Raw genomic sequence first — 24,157 nt, 5'->3', positions numbered from 1 at the left:
ATCAGTGCATGCTTCTCCATTATAAAGGAGCAGTAGAGTGCTTTCTGCTGCACATTCGTAGTGTCTTCGATGGACCAGCCTGAGCCATTGTGCTTTGCAGTAGTAGGATGGCTATGGGACCCACCATGTAACTAATACTTCACTGTCATTCATTGAGTGAATCAAATACTAAGTGTAAACTTTACCCTTGGCTCAATATTATTTTAGCCTAGATTTTTATATCTAATCACCTTTTGTTTTTCAACAAATAAAAAAACAACCAAAATTAAACATAATAATAAAATAACATCTTTTTGACATTTTTGTCCTTAAAGAGTTATAGATACAATATCACAACAGGACAATTGTAACATGGTATGGACATCATTCACTGCATAGGAAAAGTAACTTGAGGGCATACAATAGGAGCTTTTAAAAGTTAAAAATTGTGTCAATATTCAAAAACAGTATGTTATACAGTATAAGTCTATACTAAGCACTTGAAGCACAGCGCTGCTCCCATTCAAGTCATTAGGGTTGGGATTTTCAAAGGAACTTAAGAGAGGTTTTACTCTGCTCATCATTCATATCAGAATGTATTTATGTAGTGATCTGTACAGAGTATATAAACTCTAATTATTATAAATGAGATTTTTATGCACATGTATTTCTTGGATAAATGTTAACAGTTTTACCAGGTAATCAAATACTTTCAAAATAGGACATATATTCAATACAAGTTACAGCTTATCAAACATACAGTGCACCACAGAACCAATTTATTCTGTTAGCTGCTCTAATGAGTGATGCAGACTCTTATTTACCTCGTTGCCCCTTTCAGTCCTGGTGATGTAATCAAAGTCACAAACCACAAAAGCAGTTAGATAAGTTGACATTTTCAGTGTTGTGTTAAATGTGGTAACAGTCCATAGGCTTCCATTCTCATCTTTCATTTCTGATGTATCTAGAACAAAAATAATTTTAGTATAGAAAAAAACTATCGCTACAATACAATAAAACAAGAGTTTGTGTTTTCAAACTAATCTTTTGTACATCTCTTTATTACATTTCAGTACTCCGTATGACAGCACTGGCTACATATATTTTGGTAATAGCAGCATGCCAACTTTCCCACTTAGCTCATTCCATGTACTTAAATTATTACATATTACTTGTATTATTAATGCAAAGACTCTACTACTCCACTCATCAACTTCTTAATCAAAATCTATGAAGCATATCAAACCGTGCATTAGTTTTGGAATGTGGAAAAGCATAGAACATATTCTCCCATGCTATACTTCTATAATATGTATGTTCATAATATCACTCAAGAAAACATCAAACATGCCTGAGAGTTAACAAATACTTTAATCTCACATGGTTCAAATAAAGGGCCAATCAAACCGTCCACAGAAAAACCTATGGAAGGCATTTCTGAGAGAGGAAATATCTGCAGACTACCTTCACAGATATTCCCCTGTTTTAGTACCAAAGTTACATTACATGCCTCACAGATTCGGTAACCATTGACTTTTCTTACTTGAAATGATGTACATGAGAAATAAAGAATCATGACAATGAGGATATTAAAAGAGACATTTACACACGAAAGGAAGGAATCTCACAGCTTTTTAGGTTTCCTGCATGAATACTATCTGTCCCTCATTTGGCATCTTTGTCACACACAGCATCCCACATTAGGTAAGAATCAGTGGTGAGAAACATTGCCAGGGCAGCATATAACAGCTCGCACTGCTGCTGACCCTGTCATGTCTATTCTGTGGACTAACAGATTATTTCAATTATGTTACTGTTAAGGAAGTTTTCATAAGCATCCAAAAAAATGTTTAAGATATACACAATCTCCCCTGCCCCCTGTCCTTAAATAACAGAAGTATAGCTCTCACACGTACAACACCACAACTTCAGAAGTAAAAGTCATGCAGTAAAATATACTGAGTAAACACTGTATGGTAAGACTCAAAACATGAACTGTTGCGCAATCAAACATCATAGCTACCAGACATGGATATGTCACCATTGAAAGGTGACCCAATACCACCATCACCCACCTTTCAAGATTGCGACTGTGCATATTTGCCTGTGAATTTATAGATTTTTACTAACCCTCTCTGACTTTTTTTTCAGACCTACTTAATAATGTTCCTGCCTCAACAACCCATGTCTCTTAGGACTTGCCTACACACAAAAATTAATCTGGAATAAAAGTAGGGTATGGATTCAAAACAGATTAAGTATTCCCGATTAACTCCATGTGCAGATTCTTATTCCAAAATAAGACACTTATATTCTGGGGGCCAGAGGGAAGTTTGCACATGGAGTTAATCAGGAATAGCTATTCCTAAATAGTCCCTCTCTCAGGTTGGTTGGCCCTTTAAGGTAAGTTGGACTGTGCCTTGCCCATGACCTAGCAGTTATCCATCAATCTTTCCTCTGATCTAGCCAGGCAGGGATAATTAGTGATCCCAGCTGGGTGTAATGGAGCTAGAATGACTGACCCCAGCCGCGGAAGACAACTTAAATTGAGCTGAGCTCAGTTGAGGGAAGAAGACCGGGGAGAGGGGAGGTAGAGAGTTCCCTCTCACTAGGAACGTAGAAGAAATAGAATCAATCCATGTAGTGGGCCTGAAACGGGGGCAAGATCCAGGGAGAGACTGCAGAGATGGCAGGACTCTTCTTTGGAGAAAAGCCCACAGGGAATAGAGTAGATTTTTGTGTCAGGGAACCCTGAGATAGTGTTTGTACGTGGAAGCAGAAGACTTAAGTAGCCCGGGGGGGGGGGGGGGGGAAGCCTATTCAGACTTGTTTTGATTTTCATTTGAACCTTTCGGTTACCTCAGATAGGGTTTGAACTTTGTGACTTGGCCGGAAGGCTGAGCCATGGAAGATCTTGTTAGAGGCAGATGCCTGCAAAAGGCACTGGAAATAAGGAGACCAGTGACATTATGCAGGGGCCTGAGGGGGGTGGAGGGTGGGGGCACTCCAGGGAGCAGTTTTCCCCACCCTACTCCCCATGTAGACAAACCCTAACCTCTTCTGTCCCCAAACAGGAGCAGCAACCGCCTCCTTTTAGGAGATGGAGTCCTCCTCCAGTAATCTATCAACAGCACTCTTTTGACCAGCAAGGACTACCATAGGACCATTCAAAGTCTCTCCACACAAACCAGAGAACCTGATCTCTGCAACATCATGTTCTGCTAACCGCCTTCCACTTACATTTCTTTTTTTACAGTTAACTTCCAGTCCATGCTTTGTATTATTGCTCTCTATTGCTAGGACAGAACACATTAATTGAACAGAATTTTCAAATATTTGAGCCTTTAGTCCAGGGATAACCAATCACTATAGTACAGGATGATACAGTAAAATAATGTGCAATGATTATACACTGTTGAAGTAAATTCAAACCTTTATTAAGGTAACTTGGAGAAATACAGATGTCCATTTTTTAACCTACCTATAGCAGGCATGTTGGAAAGGGCCACGTAACTGGGATGATGGACAATTATGATGTTAAAGGTTGCCTTCATGGCAGGTTCATCAAAGCAGGGATAAACAGTCCTGGCATATGTTGGTTCAAGCTGTGATGCAATCAGCATACTAAATTGGAAATACAGATATGGTTAATCCAGCATGTTGCAGCTGATCAAAAACATTATATAGTGCACAAAATCTGCCAAGTTAGAAAAAGAAAAGATAAATCATATACATATGTGGATTTAGAAAAGGGTTAGTCATTATTTAGAGAAATGTATGACTCAGTTGTCCCCCACAGAGATCCATGTGCAGATTTGCAGCTTGTTTAATTTAGCCATTTTAATGGCTAATTCTTTTCTTACATGTCTTTCTTTTCTAACTGATGAGGTCACATTTTTATATATTTGTTCTTATTTTTCTAATTTGATTTCTAATATGGTGTTAAAGTCTCATGCATAGTTCAGACCACTTACGGCAGTCAAGTGCTCAGAAATTATGTAGCCACCCATATTGAATCAGAAGTAGATTTGATGTAGATGCCTGATTTTCTCTCTAATCCAAACTTTCTTATTTTAAAAAAGGTCGAGTTTATTAAAGGATTTAAAGAATTATAGGACGTGTTTATGTGCAAAACGTGCCCCTCATCTCCACCCAAACCAGGCACAGAAGCACCCTACATCAGCAGCACAGCAGCAGTTCTATGGCACTGCGGAACACCATCGAGAAAATGCTTATGGGGACCCTGTAGCACCTCTGTGCTGTAGAACTCTGCTCCAAGATGCCACTTGTGGTAGTCTGGAAGAGGGCTTTGTGGCAGAGTGCAGCAGACCACGGGAGAAGCCGGTGGACCCATTGGCCAAATTTTCAAAAGCATCCACTGGTTTTGGGTGCCCAACTTTAGACAACTGAGGAAAATCCTTACTGGAGAGAAGCAGGGAAGATGCTGACAGAAGCAATTTCCATTCTCTGTACAAACCAAATGCAAATACATCACTGTAACAGGGATTAGAGACAGATCTACAGGTACACCACGAGAGGATACAGCTGGAGATGAACCACCTGTGTTTTGAAAACCAGCTGTTGAAGATGGGTATCACCAAGGTGAGAGAGAAGATGGGTAGCACCAATGTGAGGCAGAAGACAAGGAGTGCCACTGCCAGCATGAGGAAAGAGAGGACGGGGAATGTCAATATCATCTTGAAATGGACAGATTTCACCCGCAAAACCCTAATCCAGTAGGTGAAACCAGACACCCACATATCTGTCCAAATGGGTGGCAGAGACTCCAAATTATTTCCTTGCTTTAAGGAAGGGAATGATATGGATGTGTTTCTAAATTATTTTAAAATAGGGTGTGAATTGAATAAGATAGGGCAGGAGGACATGGTCTGGTCCCTGGCTTCATTACTGTCACAAATGAAGGACTTAGACATTTTCACCCTTATGGACAGAGAGAAATATAAAGATCATGGGCAACAAAAACAAGCTTTCTTGACAAAGTTCAAACTTCTCCCTGCATATAGAAGGTCCGGGGAGTTCAGAAAAAAAGGGACATGATCTATGCTGAGGTTTCAATTCAAATGATGGGCTATGTAAGAAAATGGGGAACTGATTGGAGGGTTTCCATGGTTGATGAGATCTATGAATTAATGGGATTAGAACAATTCCTTAAACTCTGCTACCCCAACCTGAAATAATGGTTAATAGACAAAGATCCAGGAGGCATGACCATATCTGGGAAATGGGCCGACCAACATGCAGACAGCCCATCAGCAAGTGAAAGAAAAATCAAGGGAGATAGCACCAATGTGACCACCCAATCAAGACCCGTCCTCCCCACTGAAGGGAGAAGGGGCTAAATCCAGAAATGGTAGGAGGCAAACCATAACAAGGGTCCAAAAAGGGAACCTAGGGAGCGGGTATGTTTTTATTGCCATAAAAGTGATCATAAGACAAAATACTGCCTGGTGCTAGGGAGATCAGAGGCTAGTTGTAGCACACAGCAGTTTCAGGTGGCAATGACTCCACCATCAATGGAACCAAAACTAGTCCCATCAGTGAACATGACTCTATCAGACTCCAAATGGGAATCAATTAAACCCTGTTTCCCAGTGGAGGTCGATGGGAAACAGTCCAAGGATGGAGGGATGCTGGAACCCAAGTAACTGGTATGCCCATGATCAGTGGACCCCTCATGGATCATTCCAGATAGACTCATGACCATTCAGGGAATAATAGGTCTCCATTTTCATGTCCCTGTGGCTCAGATCCACCTGAAATGAGGTGGCAATCAGGGCCCTAACACTGCTGGGATACCCTCTGGGATACCCACTGCTGGGATGCCAGAAGAGGTCTTGCTAGGAAATGACCTACAGTCCTGGGCCTGCACCACTTTTATGGTTACTTGGAGCCAAAAGCAGAAAGCCACAGCCCTTGCCTCAGGCCAAGCTGAAAGTTGGCACACAGCTTTGAGCTGCTGCCTGACAGTGTAAGTGCATGGCCTGGGCCTAGGCAGAGTCCTCCTGATTCCCCCTCTGAGGACTGTGTAAGTGGGCCACAGTGATCAGAATAAGCTCTCCCAGTTTCCAGTTTGGAAATCAAGCAGAAACAATTAATTGACCCCTCAAGGAAAACCTAGGGGTGCAGCAGACTGCCCTGGCAACTTCCTGGCAGGATGGCACCTGGAAAGGTTTCTCTGGGATCAGAGGTTGTTTTACAGAGAGTGGATGCTCCTTAAGAATATTGAGCCATGGAGTATACAGAGACAATTGGTGGTATCACAAAAGTACCATCTTAGACTACTCAGGCTAGTTGGGACATGTGGGAATACAGCTCGGCAAACAGCACTTACTCCAGAATTTCTATTGGGCTTGGGGTTTTGAGACAGTGCAAAAATACAGTAAGAGCTGTGACCCCAGTCAGAGAGTGGGAAATGGCTGGAATAAGAGCAAGGCTGGCCTGATTCCTCCTCCCATTATAGAGGAACTCTTTCAGAGGATTGCTATGGACATTGTGGGACCCCTTAGCAAGACTACCCATATGGAGAAAAAATATATTCTTGTGGTAGTACTGCTATCAAGAAGTGGTAGCTCTCCTCCATAGAGGCAGACAAGATGGCTGATACCTTGCTAACAACATTCAGCCGGGGGCAGGGGCGGTTTTCCCTGAGGTTTTGATTGATCGTGGGGCAAACTTATGTCTGCCCTACATGAAGGGCTATGGGAGAAATGTGCAGTTCCACAACTTTGGTCATCTCCCTGCTACCCCCACACTACTAGGCTGGTTGAGAGATTTAACGGAATCCTTAAAATAATATTGAAAATGTTGTGGACCAACAGCCTGGTGATTGGGATAAATATTTACCTGTTATTTGCCTATTAGGAAGTTCTCCAGGAATCCACAGGATTCTTCCTTTTTGAACTTCTCTATCAGAGGAGGGTACAGGGCCCCCTGGACCCAATGAGAGCAGAGTGGGAACATATAGCCTCTCCCAAGGGAATGTCCATTGTGGAGTACTTGTTGGGTTTCTGGGAAAAAATTCATTGAGCTCCTGAGTTTTCACTGACAGAATCTATCTAGAGCTTGGAAGAAACAGTCTGGCATGACCATACGACACATGCTCTGACACAGAGTACAGGGGACCAAGTTATGATGATCATTCCAGTGTTGGAGGCACTGCACATGTGCTGTCAGTGCCAAATCCTGAGCATAAAGTGGTTTGATGTTGTGGAAAATGTCACAATCTTGCTCCAGCATATATAGATAACATTTGTATTTTCAGTCAGATTTGGGAAGAGCATGTGATCCCCGTAAGGAAGATGCTTTACAGCATTCAGATGGTAGGCCTGACTGTAGAGGTGGAAAAATGCAAGGTGGGGATGGCAGAAGTGGGCTATTCTGACCATGGAGTGGAGAGGGGCTGCATAAAACCGCAGCCTGCAAGAGAGGAGGTTATTAAGAATTGCTCCACTCCCCAGATAGAAAAACAAGGTACAATTCTTTACTGGGATGGCCAGATATCACCTGAGATTGTCCCTCACAGATCTATGTATAAGAAGGGTAAGTCAGACAAGGTTACCTGGTCCAAACAGAGTCAATACAACTTCTGTGACCTGAAAGAAGACATAAGTACAGACCCAGTTCTGGTATATCCAGACTTTGAAAAGGCTTCCATGGTATTCACAGATGCCTCTGACACAGGCGCAGGGCTGTGCTGATGCAAGCTGATGAAAAGAGGAGAAGCACCCCACAGTGTATGGGAGCAAGAAATTGCATCCCTGAGAAAAAACAACTATGCAACAAAGGAAAAAGAATGTTTGGTTCTGGTGTGGGCCCTCAGCAAACTACAGCCCTACTCTTTTGGATGACATTTCACTGCATGCACTGACCATTCCCCACTCACCTGGCTACATCAAATAAAAAGGACAAATACCACATTGCTAAAATAGAGATTAGTGCTCCAAGACTAAGATGGAAATTATTTGTGTTAAAGGGAATGCAAATTTGGTTGCTGATGCCCTGTCCAGTAAATAAGAAAATGATTCCCCTAGGATGCAGGTCAACCACCCTAGGCCATATTTGTATGTACAGTGCAGCATCTGTACTGATACAACTGCGCCATTGCAGCACCTGAGGTGAAGATGCTCTATGCCAACAGGAGAGAGCTTTCCTGTCAGCATAAAAAAACGCCTCCACAAGCAGCATGACCTATGTTGGCATGAGAAGCTCTCCCACCAGTGCAGCGCTGTGCACACAAACGCTTATGTTGGTGTAATTTATGTCACTGAGGGGAGTTGAATATTCACATCCTTGAGCGATATAAATTTTTTAGACAGGTTGTAGTGTAGACATAGTCCTAGTTACACCCACTTCGGCAGGGGAGATACGATATATGGCAATTTCCTGCACTTATCCTTGAAAATCTTTATAGTATTAAGTTTATGTATTATTTTGAGCTGGGATTATATGTAACCCCTCTAGAGGGGAGATGTGATGTGAAGTCTGGTAGTTCAAAGTACTATACTGAAAATGTGCCAGACAAGAATAAACTTTTTGAGAATAAGTTTGAAGTGGAGTTCCTGAGGAATACTTAGGAAGAGGTTAATGCAAATCCCCCACCTCTAGTTATGCAAAAACTCAGCCTTTTGCAGCTAAGACCTGAAGAAGGGGTCATTGTATGCTCATTATCTCTTCTCCGAGACTGGAGATGAAGGGCTCGTATAAAGAAACAGCTCAACTATCCAGCCAGGGATCTGGTTCTGAATCTGAGATTGTCATGAACATGTAACAACAGGGCAAACCCAGTTGTGGGTTTTGAAAGACTGACCAGAGCTTGAGGGTGGAGTTGGGGATGATCTCTGGTAAGCATTTTTGCTCACCTAAAGATCTTCTTTGTTTTTAATGTTCTCCCTGTAACAATAAAAGTGCTTGCTTAGAAAGAGCTCTGTGGTAACCTATAATTGCAAGCAACACACAGCTCATAGCCTAGCTAGAGAGAAAACAAAGTACAGCTGGTGGCCTCTTAGGCAGTCTGGCTTGCTGGGGATATCACAGTGTAAATCCAGGGAGCTATACAGCCTTAAAGAACTCCAGTCAGGGTGGAGTAAGACATGGTTCTCTGCCCAAGAGGTAATGGCTGGGAGCCAGAAATCTTTAAATGGGTGCCCTCAAGGGAGCACAGAGGAGGAATACAGGGGCAGTCACCCTTAAACTATGATAGCCCTCTCTTTCGGTTTCCACAGAGTTAGAGAGCTCCTTTAATCCCTATGGATTCCATAGGAGCTGCAATGGCATAGGCTATGTAGGAGTGGACGTAACGAGTATATCCGTGCATAAATCTGACACCTAACCGTGCCCCTCCCCAACCAGCAATGCCCAGTATTGGGGTAGCACTTGCTGTTGGTCTTAGGAGATGTTGTGGGCACCTTACACCACTGCAAATTCCCCAACCCCAGTGGAATTTCTGGCTCTGCCCCCACCCACACACACACATGGTGCCAGGATCTGTGCTAGTAGAAGCTAGCAGAGAGCCTGCATGAATTTGGTACACTGCCTGCAAATAATTCTCATTACAAAGCATAACACTTATGCTGGCCAAGGCATTATTACAAAAAGAATTAAAAGTTGTTTTTCCAGCAGATTTCCACATAAAAAGAAAACAAAAGTAAAATGAAAATGCTTAATCTACTGTTCATAAACAGTGGGTATTTCACCCCTAGTTCCTCAGGTCAGGCAGTGGTATGAGTCACTGCTTGTTTGCATGCTTATTTTTAAAAAGATCCTAATGTGACTGAATTGCTAGCAAACTTTATTCCACATTGCAAATCTACCACATTTGACACAAATCAGTCCAAATGGAATTTTATTTTCCTACAGCCTAGGATTGTATAAGCAGATAAATTAACACCCCCCACTATTCCTCTTTTGCACAAATAAATTTGTAGAAAATGAACCTTTTTATAAACTGTTTTAAGAAATGTTGTATAACAGTGCCAGAGGCTAGCAAAATAAAATCAAAATTAGAGTATTCCCACATACGAGCAACCTGACTGTTAACAGGCTCTTTAAGAATAAGGCATAATTACTTCAGCTATTCCAAGTTGTATTTCACCTTGTATGAAATGAACTAAGTTTAAAACACTAGAAATCTTTTTCATAGGTGATAAGCTGGCATTTCTGCAATAACTCCTATTACCAGCCTTCTTGCTAGATCATAATAGTATTAGGATGACACTGGAAGTACAACAGTCTCCACCTTCTCCCCATGTCCCAACTGTTTAGGAAAGTAACATTTCTGAAATTGTTAACACTGTTTACACAAAACTACATTTTTTAAAAAGCTGTTTACAACCACATTCAACTCCTTTGAAACATGTATGGGGATTGAATCTTGAAGATAGCTTAGTGTAAACCATCTTAGTTTTAGGGTGGACAACTCTTAATGGATCATCCTCAGTAATCCATATTAGTCCTGTTTCTAGTCCTTATCAATTGACATAATACAGGCAATTTAAAAAAAAGCAGAATAGCTAGTGGATTGCCCATTAACACCTACCAGTGTTCATTTAAAACACAAGAACACAAGAACAGCTTGTGACGTTACACCTCATAATGCTTTATAAAAATGTGCTTATGAGTGTAAATATGTCATAACTGGAATATGTTTTATGCTAGATATGCCGTGTAACATATCTTTGCAAAGGTTATGTTCTACTTAATGTATGCATCCTATTTCTATGCAAGTATCATTTTTATATCTGAAGTTATGAGCGTTGGCTCTATGCTTGTATTTAAAGTGTTTGCTGTAGAAGTACATAAGGCAGATTTGGTCAACACAGTGTGAAGGAGTTATTCAAGTAATTGGGAGTACTTAACTAACAATGGACTTTGGGAGACGCCAATCCACATCTAAGCTTTCCTGGGAACGTTCAAACTAACATGTAAACAATGGCTTTGGCCTGCAAAAAGCTGAATCATTCATAGACATGTGACTTGCCCAGGTGACTGCAAAACTCCATCTTGTTGAGGGGATTTTACACAGGAGAACAGAGGGGTTTACACCCACAAGAGAAAAACTATACAAGCCACTGGAAACCCCTCCATTTGGTCTTCAGCTGGCTCAGAAGATAGCCTCTCCACCCCAAAGAGATGCCTGAAAGAAGCTTGAACAAAGGACAGTAACTACAGGGGTGTGAGAGATTGCTGGACTTAGACTAGGAAGGAGTCTAGTCTGTCAAATAATCTTATTGGAACATCTCTGAGGGTGAGATTTACCTGTGTTTAGTTTCCTACTGTATTAGGCTTAGACTTGCATGTTTTTGTTTTATTTTGCTTGATAATTTACTTTGTTCTGTTTGTTATTACTTGGAACCACTTAAATCCTACTTTTTACATTTAATAAAATCACTTTGTGCTTATTAATTGACCCAGAGCAAGTAATTAATTCCTGGGGGAGTAAACAGCTGTGTATATCTCTCTATCAGTATTATAGAGGGCAAACAATTAATGAGTTTACCCTGTATAAGCTTTATACAGAGTAAAACAGATTTATTTGAGATTTGGACCCCATTGGGAACTGGGCATCTGGGTGCTAGACACAGGAGCACTTCTTAAGCTGCTTTCAGTTAAGCCTGGGGGACGTGGCCGGCTAGCGTGTCTGGCACAACAAGACAGGGTACTGAAGTCCCAAGCAGACAGGGAAAAATGGGCTCAAAGAGTCCCAGCACATCAAGTGGCAGTCCCAAGGGAGTCCTGTGACCCAACCCATCACACAGCCATACTGGATCAGACCAAAGGTCCATCTAGCTCACTATCCTCTCTTCCGACAGTGGCCAATGCCAGGTGCCACAGAGGTAATGAACAGGTAATCATCAAGTGATCCATTTCCTATCATCCATTCCCAGCTTCTGGCAAACAGAGGCTAGGGACACCATCTCTGCCCATCCTGGCCAATAGCCATTGATGAACCTATACACCATGAATTTATCTAGTTCTTTTTTAAACCCCGTTACAGCCTTGGCCTTCACAACTATTCTCTGACAAAGAGTTCCAGATGTTGACCGTGCATTGTGTGAAGAAAAACACTTCCTTTTGTTTGTTTTAAACCTGCTGCCTATTAATTTCATTTGGTGACCCCTAGTTCTTGTGTTATGAGAAGCAGTAAATAACTTGTGAGTCTTCAAGAATCATTTACATTTGCTATCAAAGGGCAACACTATATTGTGTACAAAATGGGTACCAAGAAAAACTGCACTGATTAGGATAGTACCCAAAAATCCTAAAATGTAGATGAAATTAAGCCAGTACTTTAGTACATATTCCATAGGAACACACACTATCCTTGATCTGATCACACAGCACTCACTTCACAGCAGTGAAAGTTGTGCATGTAGTCTGATGGTAAAACATGCCTCCCAAATTCCATGGACCTAATCCAATACAACTGAAGCAGGATGAAGGAAGACAAGAGTGTCTTTAAAACACCTTTCTGACTCCTCTAATCCTGACAATGACTCTCTTACCTATATGCCACCCATGGATTCCCCAGCTTGAGGCTCATAAGGATAGCTTTCCAACTACTTTGTACTGTCTGACCAGTGCAAAGCATCCAGAAGTGGGGCCGGGCTTATATTTGACTCCCTTTGGTGCTGTAAGCACTGCAGAAAGGTACTCCACAGTGGCTACAAATAGTGCCTTCATTTTTCATTTCCTCCCCCACACTTCAAGACCTGTTTAAGTGTGCAACTTAGATCACTTGCCATTATCTATAATCAAACAGAACATTAATGGTTATTGTGTTGTTATTCATATTACTTTTTTCTTATTTGTGAGCTTAGTGCTTATGAGAGGACTAGAGAGCTCTCGCTCTATAAGAATTATAGCACAGATGGACACAGGTTTTCCACATCAGTTCACCAATGTGCCTCAACTCTGATTTGGCAAAGTGAGAGAGAAGTTCATTCTCAATGCCAATTAAGCCTTTCACTTCTATTAAGCTGCCAACAGCTATGTGGACATCTGAGCAGGAGAAACCGTTAGCACAAAGTGATAGAAAACCATTATCTTCTGCAAGTTGTACAGTGGCTTTACCAAAATGGCTAACGAACTAGATTTGAACTGAAGACCTAGAGATGAAAGATGCCCTATTGCATAGTGCCTGGGCTATCTAATCCTCCACTAGAATTAGTCTTCTAAAATAATTAAAATAACCTTGTCAGGTACCTTATTAGACCTGACAAATGATGTCCCAAAAATATATCCATACTGCAGGAGAAGGATTGAGTTTCTGCAGCACAAACTGCGAGAGACTCAGAGCTAGGAAACTGCTACTATGGTAAGATTGAAGACTTCACTCTGAAAGAAGGAGAAGTTTCAGAATAGTGTTGCATGGATCAAGTTCAGATAAAGTCATTTAAAATAAGGAAAGATATGCAAAAACTGACTTGAGAACATCAAGAACGCAGGCAAGAGCAGATAAGCAAAGCAACACGTTAAATCTGCAACCCACAGAGTTCCTTTGATTCAATCTACTGTCTGGACATAACTGGAATCTTTTAACCAGACTGCAATCTTACATACCATAGTTACTACAGGGTAAATTAAGGACAGAATGGAACAATTCATATAAATCTTTTTGCCACTTTGCTAAGCTATTTAGGGAGGTTGTACCATAAAATGAAGTCATAACATAAAGAACAGTATGTAAATGGGTACTAAGAATACATACACAGGATATTCATTTATATACTTAGTGGTGTAATTTTCTATGCCTACTTGTATAAAACTAAAAGGGGCTTTCTAAAGAAATTAAGAAAAAATTCAGTTTTCCTTACCTCAAACTTCATAATTAGACAAATACCATTGTATAAAGAGATCCATGAAAGAATGGATGAAGATTGCAGGAAAAATAGAAGAAATTTGTATTAATTTCTCCAGAGTTGGTATCAGCGGAGTTAGGTTATATGACAGTCTCATGCACTTTTTATTTCAATAAAACAAAAAAATTAAGTTTTTTTTTATTGGTGTGTGTTCATGCATGAATGGATGATTTTTTTTTTAGCAAAATGAATATTATCTATTTGGCACATTCTCATAATATCCAATCCACTAACAGACAGCTTAATCTAGTGAACTAATCAGTAGATTGGGATCCAAGAATGCCAGAATTCTAATTCTAGCTCTACTGACCTTGAGCAATTCACTACTCCTTAAATTATTAAAGGTAAAAAAAAAATTAAAATCCCATTTTCTGATGTGTTTTGTTTACCGTATGCATCTCAGTTTGGACAATGAAAAATCAACGAATTAAGTTTCACTTTTGTTTAAATGAGTTTGTTTCCAGATTCTTAGGATGAAATTTGCCAGCACAAAGTCTGTGCAGCATGTAAGCACATAATTGCTATTTTGCAGGTTAATTTATTTAAAATGAATGTTTTTATTTAACTTGTACTGGACCAAGTTTAAGTTGATAGTGTCTCTATATTGTGTGCTCATTTTTTTGAAAGTGCAAAGCACTGTCATTGGTGATTTGATTTTTATAGTTGCAGTTAAGCAAATACTAACATCCATACCGCCTAACAACAACATTCACAGACTCCTCCACTCTACATCTAAGTACCATTTTATTCCAACATGCACCTGCAGTGCATGCATCTAATTCCTCAAAAAAAAAAACAAAAAAAAAAAACCCACCCTCAAACACACAGCCTGAACTCTAACCTTAACTCAATTAAGATATATTCTCTGCAGACAAACATACAGGTGAAGTGCATAATGTGTCATATGTACATGAAAACATCTGAGGTCAGAGTTAAGGTTTTGCATTTGAGTCTGACTATGATACATTGGATGTGTGTGCTGTCCTAGTCCCTCATATTAACATTAATGGAAGGGGAGATCTGAAGCAGTCAGAGCACAGAGCAGCATAGCTTGCCTCTGTTGAGGCAGCTGCTCCATTGGACAAACCTTTTATGGCCCCACTCCGGGAGACCTGAGAAAGTCTACTGGACTAGAAGTAGCGTTGGCAAACTTAGCAAGTGTGAGAGGCTGGGGAGAAGGAGACATGCAGAATGGTAAGAAGGCCAGGGAGCAAAACTGGAAGCAGAATGGCAAGTTCCATGTTTGTCATCTTTAGCACAAAGCATGTGTCTGTACCACTTGTTCATGTGATGGGGCTAGGTCAGGGAAGCTAATGGCAACAGTGATGAGGAGCTTGCTGCTCCCCTACTGAGCTCTTCTGTCTAGGATGAACCTCCTGTAATTCCTGAGAAGGGGGGTCCGGCTCTGACAAGCCTGTAGATTTTCTTGAGATTATGAGTAGTGCTGCCAGGGGAGAGCTTGGCAACACAACTCAGAGCCTGGGGAGGAGGCATGAATGACAAGAATCCCAGATGATGGCTTGGGAAGGCATTGTGGCAACTAGGGTACAGGCTGTAACAATAAACTAGGCAGGGAGATGAGGCTGGGGAAGCAGTCTGGGAGAATAGAAGTGGCCAGCAGATCTGAGCTGTTCAGATTTGTCTTTGCAGACCTAGAGTAGGTAGAAAAACAACTCCCCATCTATTACACTTTAAAATTTGAATATTGACTTTCCCTGAGCTGTTATGCTTATATGTGTGAGAAACTTGTACTTTATGGGGACTGTAGTTCTTTAGCTACAGGAGGCTGAAAGATGTCTGAGCTGCATTTTGCACTATGGTTTTACTCACATAATTGGTTTTGGGAATTGGTTCTACGGTGGACACCTGGGCTAATATAAATAAGGGGCTCCAGCATCTTTTTGCAAGCCTTCAACTATTTGGTCTGATTTGTAACATCAGATAATCACAGGACAGTCGCTACATATTCTATATAACTGCAACAGTGCTGACCATGTAGTGCTCTTTTTAGAGGATACCGGTGCCAATAATCCAGCAACAGCTAACTTTAACAGACACAAGCTTTTACCAAATCTATTTTTTGTAATAAGTCACAATGTAATTGTGGGGGCAGAGGAAGGAAGAGACATACCATAAAACACAGCTAATACAGGGCCCAATCCTGCAACCTTTACTGTATTGAGTTGCACTTTCTCACGCTGAGGTCAATGGAACTGCTTGCATAAGTGCTACCTGCTCAGCAAGAACAAGGACTCTAGAACCTGACCTGCAGATTGCAAGCCAGCAGAGGGAATCTACAGTCTTGATTAATACCTCCATGACCTTGGTAAATAAACAGCATGGAACAGGTTAAGGAGCAACTTATGAATGTATGTTGCAGTGACTTTTTTCCTTCATAGAGGATCTGCTAACACATTATCTAATAACAAACTGTATGGTTGTTTAAACCTGAAAGGCAGAGGGTGGGGGAGGGATATTCCTGTTGTCAGACAAGACTACTTTATTTTTATAGTGTCTTTTATGTGTTCTATAGCCACAAAAGTGCTTTTCTTGTTTAACTCCACATAACAGACAAAAAGAGAACTTAAGCTATAGGCAAAGGAGAAATATTCTTCAGCCAAGATCAGATACAAAATAGAGACACCACTTTCTCTATTTCCTGGCATACACCTAGAGGACATTACTAACTAGATGTGTGTGTCATTGCAAATTTGTACTGATTTTCCTAAAATGCAAGATGTGTTCAGATCTGAGGTTTTGGTTTTAGCTTCCTCCGTCTCTAAAAAGCTTATAATTCCTTTTTGGGAAAAGAGGAAAGAAGAGAGATACCTGGCTGTGTTCCCCTCCCCTTCCCCACCAACCACCTCCTCAAAACGCACCAAAACAAGTACTTAGGGCAGTGGTCTTCTGCCTGTTTTCATTTGCGGACCCCTACAAATTTTCAACCAGAGGTGTGGACCCCTTTGAAGTCACACAGTCTGCGGACCCCGATGGGTTCCTGGACCACAGGTTGAAAACCACTGATTTAGGGGATTAGCCAAAGCCCACTGAAGTCAAGGGCAGTCTCTCCATTGTCTTTACATGGGTTTGGATCGGGTCCTCTGATGCTCATCTGATGGCACTATAAAAACAAGCGCCTCTAAAGTCAGGAGGAGCTGGTGTCCCAGCCTTTGACCGGAACAAAAGTGTCCCAAGCCCTTTCCCGGGCGTCATCTCAGAAACTGGCTCGGGAATTAGCCAGCAACTCTTCTGGGGCTCGCGGGAGCAAAGCGCCCCTCGGGGCCACGTTCTCGGAGCTGAGCGCTGCAGTCTGGCACCTGCCCTACGCTAAACCCAGCGCTTAGCTGCCCGCTTGCCCGGGCGCCCAGATGGCGCGGCACGTCCCCGCGCGCTCACCTGCTCTGCCCCTGGTCCGTGTAGCGGGTGAGGAAGAGCCCGTCCAGATCCTCGCTCAGGGGCCCCCTGAAGCTGAGCTGCAGCACGTAGCGCCCGCCGGCCCGCAGGCTCCGCCGCAGCCCCAGCACCGCGTACTCCTGCCGCTCCTCCAGCCACAGCTCCGCCACCTCGATGCTGCCGCCGCCGCCGCCCGGCCCCTCCAGCAGGGGCCCCCGCACGGCCGCCCCCCACAGCTCCAGCTCGGAGCTGTGCAACAGGATGGTGGCCGTGTCCTGGGCGCAGCGCACCGTGATGTTCACCTGGCCGGAGAAGACAAAGGGGCCGGGCTGGCCGGGACTCACGCGGGGCCAGAGCCGCAGCTCGTAGTGGAGGGGCAGCAGAGCGCGGGGCAGGCGCGGGTTGTCCCAGACCCCCGGCGGGCGCGTGCTGCCGGGACTGGGCCGGGGGCTGGGAGTTGGGGGGCAGCAGCCGGCGCCCTCCTCCTCCAGGCCGGCCGTGGGCAAGGCGGGAGCCGCGGCCGCCCGCAGCTCCTCCACCTCCTGCAGGCAGCGCCCGTACAGAGCCCCCAGCACGGCCAGGGCCAGCAGCAGCGCGGCCAGCAGCAGCGCGAGCAGGGCGGCGGGCTTCCTGCCCAGGTAGAAGCCGGAGGCTGCCTTGGGTCCCATGGCAGCAGGCGCCGGGAGCACAGCGCTGCTGCAGCGCCCAGTTACTCTCAGAGCGCGGCAGCGAGTGGGGCTGGGGCTGGGCTGCACCCTGCGCGCAACGAACAAATACCCGGGGAGCGCTGGCGGAGGTGGAGCCCCTCCGGCCAGGGGCAAGGCAGGAGGAAGGGGAGAGGTGCCCACGCTCCGGGGCTCCCCTCTTGCTCTGGAGGTGGGAAAAGGTAAGAGGCGGACCCACTTGGATCCTGCCCATCTTTGGCCCCAAGCCCTCAAAGTGTATAATCAAAAACTGGGAACGAATCTAGACTCTCCTATTTCTCTCTCACGTTCCTGATGCCTCTCAGCACAATAATGGGTGAGTCAGACACATTTTAGCCCCCGATTCCTCACATTCTAATACCTAAATAGAGGACAAGTCTCGCTCCTCCTACAACACCAAAAATACTTTATCCTGGCACATCCTCCCATGCCAGCCCCACAAAAACCTAGAGCCACTATCTGGAGCTGGCCATCCCCAGTCAATTTTTGGCCCTCCCTCGTGACATTCTGTGGCAGCGAGCCCCAATCTTTGTGTGCCCAGTGGCACATTTATGTTTTCAGAAGAATGTGGTGGGTGCCAACAATTTTTTCAAGGCTTATTTTGTATTTGTACATTAAATAATACAAAAAAACATCATATTTAATATTACATAATATATGAATCCAGAGAGAAGAGAGAAGCTGAAGAGAAGCCGCGAGGACAGAGGACACCAGCGCCTATAGCCCCGGAGTACTCTGTCCCCAGCAGGCACAGGGCCGTGGCTTCTCTACCCTGCTGGACACTAGGCGGCCCCGCGCCTGCCTGGGACCGAGAACACCGGTGACTGCAGCCCCCGAGTTCTCTGTCCTCGGCAGGTGCGGGGCCATGGTTTCTCTACCCTGCTGGGCACTAGGCAGCACCTGTGCCTGCTGGGAACAGCAAACACTGCGCCCGCAGCCTGACTTCTCTGTCCTTGTCAGGCATGGGGCCGTGGCTTCTCTCCCCTGCTGGACACTAGGCGGGTGCACATAAATATCCCGATGGCTGCCATCACATTGGGGACCACTGTTCTAGGGCATGAACAGAGAACAAGTTTAGCTCCCCCTAATACAACAATAAAAACAATGAGGCGTCCTTGTGGCACCTTAGAGACTTACACATTTATTTGGGCATAAGCTTTCATGGGCTAGAACCCACTTCATCAGATGAATGGAATGGAAATTCAGCCGGCAGATATAAATACACAGCACATGAAAAGATGGGAGTTGCCTTACTGAGTGGGGAGTCAGTGCTAAGGAGGCCAATTCAATTAGGGTGGATGTGGCCCATTTCCAAAAGTTGACAAGAAGGGATTAATATCAACAGAGGGAAAATTATTTTTTGTAGTGACCCAGCCACTCCCAGTCTTTATTCAAACCTAATTTGATGGTGTCAAGTTTGCAAATTAATTCCAGTTCTGCAGTTTCTCATTGAAGTCTGGTTTTGAAGTTTTTATGTTGAAGAATTGCCACTTTTAAGTCTGTTATTAAGTGTCCAGAGAGGTTGAAGTGCTCTTCTACTGGTTTTTGAATGTTACAATTCTTGATGTCTGATGTGTGTCCATTTATTCATTTGCATAGAGACTGTCTGGTTTGGCCAATGTACATGGCAGAGGGGCATTGCTGGCACATGATGGCATATATCACATTAGTAGATGTGCAGGTGAACGAGCTCCTGATGGTGTGGCTGATGTGATTAGGTCCTATAATGGTGTCCCTTGAATAGATATGCAGACAGAGTTGGCAATGTGGTTTGTTGCAGGGATTGGTTCCTGGGTTAGTGTTTCTGTTGTGTGGTCTGTCCACGCAGCTATTCAAGGGACACCATCATAGGACCTAACCACATCAGCCACACCATCAGGGCTCATTCACTTGCACATCTACCATCTCTGTCAGGAAGCAACGAAGCTGTGGCTTTTCTGCATCAAGGAAGGCATTATTCCAACAGCCAATGACTTACCCATTGGTTAGAATCACTTGGCTGATCACCTCACAGGAATTTCTCCCAGAGTCATGAGTGATCTCTGAAGATCAACATCCAGGGATCTATCTTCAGAGAATGGGGCATTCCATTGGTCGACTTGTTTGCAATGAAAGACAACAGGGACTACTATCAGTTTTTCTCTCAAGAAGGTCTCAATCTCAGGCCTTCCATCTGAATTGGGGGATCAGCCTCGATGTATACCAGGGGTCTCAAACTCAAATGACTACGAGGGGCTCGAGGGGGGCAATCCTGTGGCTGTAGTTTGCCCAGCCCTGGCCTGGAGGTAGGCCGGGGGGGTGGGCACGGGCCGCTGAGTGGGCCGCAGGAAATAGTCCTGTAGGCTGCATGTTTGAGACCTCTGATGTATACCTTCCTCCACCCTGGATTCCACTCATCCCTCAGGTTATTCTCAAACTTAAGCTAGATCATGCTGAACTGGTACTCAATGCACCAGTCAAGACAATTTTGGTTTTCCAGTCTTCACAGTCTGTTTGTCCAGCCCCCCAAACATCTTCCTCTTCTTCCCAACCTACTGATGCAGCACCACAATCAGATATTGCATCCAGCACTGAGCAGCCTACACCTCACAGCATGGATATTGCAGGGTTAGATGAGGAGGAAGAGCAATGTTCAGTGGCAGTTCTGCATATCCTACTTAGTAGTAGAAAGCCATCTACTAATTTGGCCAAGTGGAAACATTTTTCAGTTTGATTAATGACTCAGGGAATTCAGCCAAGACTTGCCTGCATTAAGGTAATTTTGGATTACCCGTTATATCTGAAATTCTCAGGTCTCACTTTGAATTTGTTGAGGGTTTTTTAGCCACAATCTTGGGATTCCACTCTCCAATACAGAGGATGTCAATTTTTGCCAACTCAATGGTAGTCAGATTTCTAGAAGATGTGGTCCATTTCTTTCCACCCGTGAAAGAAACTGCTCCATTGTAGGACCTTAGCTCTGTATTGCCCACCCTTTCGGGACCTCTGTTTGATCCCCTAGTACAGGTGTCGGCAACCTTTCAGCAGTGATGTGCCGAGTCTTCATTTATTCACTCTAATTTAAGGTTTTGCATGCCAGTAATACATTTTAATGTTTTTAGAAGATCTCTTTCTATAAGTCTATAATATATAACTAAACTGTTGTTGTATGTAAAGTAAATAAGGTTTTTAAAATGTTTAAGAAACATAATTTAAAATTAAATTAAAATACTGAGCTCCCAGACCAGTGGCCAGGACCCAGGCAGTGTGAGTGCCACTGAAAATCAGCTCAAGTGCCGCCTTCGGCACACATGCCATAGGTTGCCTACCCCTGCCCTAGTAACTTGTTCTCTGTCCCTCCTTTGCCAAGTGACATCTTTTTTGATTGCCATAACATCTGCAAGGAGAGTAAGTGAACTGCAGGCCCTAATGGCAGGGCCTCCATATGTGCAGGTTTTCAAAGACAAAGTGGCCCTAAGGCCACATCCAAAATATTTATCTAAGGTGAGTTCACAGTTTCACCTTAACCAAACAATATACTTACCTGTATTCTTTCCTAAGCTGCACACAAATGCAAATGAACAGTGTCTTCATATGTTGGATGTGAGATGATGCTTGGCATTTTGTGTGGAGAAAATTAAACCATTTTGGTCATCGCCTGAAGTATTGGTCTCCTATGTGGATCAGATAAACGATCACGCAGCCTCTGCACAAATGATTTCCAGATGGATCACTTCCTGCATTACAACAGCATATGGGTAGCTCACACCACATCACCACAGAGACTTGTTGCTCATTCAATGAAGGCCCAAGCAGCTTCAAATCACATTCCTTAATGATGTTTCTATATTGAACATTTGCAGGGCTGCTGACTGGTCTTCAGTGCATACTTTTACCAAACAGTATGCTATTATGACCACGTCTGAATCAGATGCAAAGTTTGAAAAGGCAGTTCTGCAGATGTTCTTTAAGTAGACTGAGTTCCCCCTCCTTCTGTTATTGCCTGTGAGTGACCTGACTGAAATACACATCCGCAACCACTCAAAGAAGGGGGAATAATTACTTACCTGTACTGTACCTGTTGTACTTCAGATCTGGGTGCAGATGTATTCCACAACCCACCCTCTATCTCTTCTGCCTCAGAGTCCCCACTCATGCTTTCTCATGCGAAGGCACTGAGGGAACAGTCAGCTTGGCACTGCCTTTAAACACCCTAGGGAGGGGAGGTGCTGCTTGATGGGTACTTTTAAGCAAAGTTCTCTGGCTTCAATATGCTGGGCCCATGCACACATGAGTGGAATATATGTCTGCACCCATATCTTGAAGATCAGCAGTTACAGTACAGGTAAGTAACCATTTTTTTGTATACATTCTTTGTAAAATGAAAGGATTACGTCAAAGAAATACCTGGACTCCATCATCAATTTCCCTTCCTAATTGAAACAACCTGCAGGATTCTATATTTTGACAAACTGCTCAGGTCGAAAAAAGATAACACACATTTGATTGTACTGTGTAATCCCCCTGCAAAGGGGAGAGTGAATGGATAAGTTCCCCCCACACCCCTCCCCCGTCTTGAGACTTTAAAAACTATTTTTCCTGGGAAGATTATATCATGGAGTAATTCACTGGAGGAAACCAGAAACTCTTTTGAATGCATCTTTTTGTTGTTCACATGAGAGGAAGACTAATGGGAATTTAATATTTTATTTCCAAAGTCTCCGGAAACACTTCTCACATCTACGCCAGCTGTAAAACAGAATCGCTTCAAACAGGGATCCCAAAAACCATTTAGATGCACTGATACTTTCTACAATGCTTGTAGATGTTTCACACTAATACACTCACTTCTCAGTATTCCTTAGCTTTGAATCAAAATACAGGCAAAAGGATTTGTCATGAGCAAGGAGATCAAAGAGTTGAGGTCCAGAAATAAAAAAAAAGATGAATTTGGGCCAGGAAGACTATCCATTTGCTAATCCAACTTCTATTTAAGGGAAAATTATGAGAAGCCACTATTAAGACAATTATTCTGCAGAAGCAAGATTAGTCTAGTGTCTAGAATGTGCAAAGTGTATGTGTCTTGGGCAGCTGGATTTCCAGCAAGCCAAAAAAAAATCAGATGAGGGAATCATAAATAAAAGCTATTATATAGGAAAATTAGTGCAATGTGGTGCACAAATGAAACAACAAATGGCACTTTTTTTTTTAATAATTGCACTGGATTAAGCACAGCTAGTAGTAAGAACTTGAACTGATTTCAAAAGGCTGCTGTGTGCTACACGTGCTGCTATGTACTCTTTTGTAGTTGTTTGAAAAGTACTGTACAGATACTGGAGGAACACAGGACTGAAGAAAACATTAGTGTCCTTCCTGGTAGTTCAATAAGTTCTCCAGCTGTCACAGGAGAATTTCAGTGTTTTTCAGTTTTTACACTTGTTTCCCCTCAGACTGTGCTAAACAGTAAAGGAAACTTTTGTTTGTGAGATCAGAGAACAACTAGCCAGTATTAACTTCAATGCAATAACAATGATTGCAAGGATTCAAATCTTTTCATGCTGTATTTTTTGGCATCACTTCTATAGATTTACCACAAGTCACAGGACAGCTCATTCTTCTGTTTTTCTCTCTCACCCCCTCCCTCTCTCCATTCCCTCCTTTGTTCCTATTTCCTCTGTCTTCTGTTCCCCCATCTGCTGCTGTCCCACTCAGCCAATTCCTGTTCCTAACACCTCTCCTCCTGTGCAAGCTCCTATACTCCCTCCATCGAGCCCAACCTTTCTCCCCTTACCCTCACTCCATTCAAATCAGGCAGCTTCTTTCTCCTCCTCACCTGAGAGCCAGCTGGGGAACACTGAAAGCATAGGAGGGACAACATCTCTGCTTGCTCTCAGTTCTAGTGCCTGGCACCACAGCAGCCCCCCAGCTGCCAGGATGAGCCATGACACTGAAAGTCCTGCATGGCCCCTGCAGCCCTGGAAGAGAGTATGCTCAAAATCTGGTTAGCATATAAAATCTGAGAGAGAATGAAGCATGCTCAATGGAGATGAATTCTTCAGAGAATTTAGCAGCCAAAGTCTAACAAGACTCTACTGAGCATGTGCAAACTGTGATTCTTTTTCAGAGACGTATGTCAGTTTTTCATGGGGTGGGAAATGGCACTTCTCTGACAATGGAGCAATTTTTCCTGTCAAATTTCAAGCCTTTGCTCCAAAGCATGGAGAC

General features: G+C 43.3%; 1 protein-coding gene across 1 annotated transcript in view; it reads right to left on the bottom strand.

Annotated features, from left to right (window-relative positions):
• Positions 1–17,917, bottom strand: part of LVRN (laeverin) — a 63,829-nt gene extending 45,912 nt beyond the window's left edge. The window contains exons 1-3 of the mRNA XM_050945641.1: positions 17,253–17,917; positions 3,461–3,603; positions 804–943 (exon numbers count right to left, since the gene is read on the bottom strand). Coding sequence (XP_050801598.1) covers positions 804–943; positions 3,461–3,603; positions 17,253–17,917 — 948 coding nt within the window. The remainder of the gene's footprint in view (positions 1–803; positions 944–3,460; positions 3,604–17,252) is intronic.
• Between the last annotated feature and the right edge of the window lie 6,240 nt (positions 17,918–24,157).

The sequence above is a fragment of the Gopherus flavomarginatus genome, chromosome 3 (assembly GCF_025201925.1).
Source record: "Gopherus flavomarginatus isolate rGopFla2 chromosome 3, rGopFla2.mat.asm, whole genome shotgun sequence".
Lineage (NCBI taxonomy): Eukaryota > Metazoa > Chordata > Testudines > Testudinidae > Gopherus > Gopherus flavomarginatus.
This window is presented reverse-complemented; position numbering and strand designations above follow the sequence as displayed.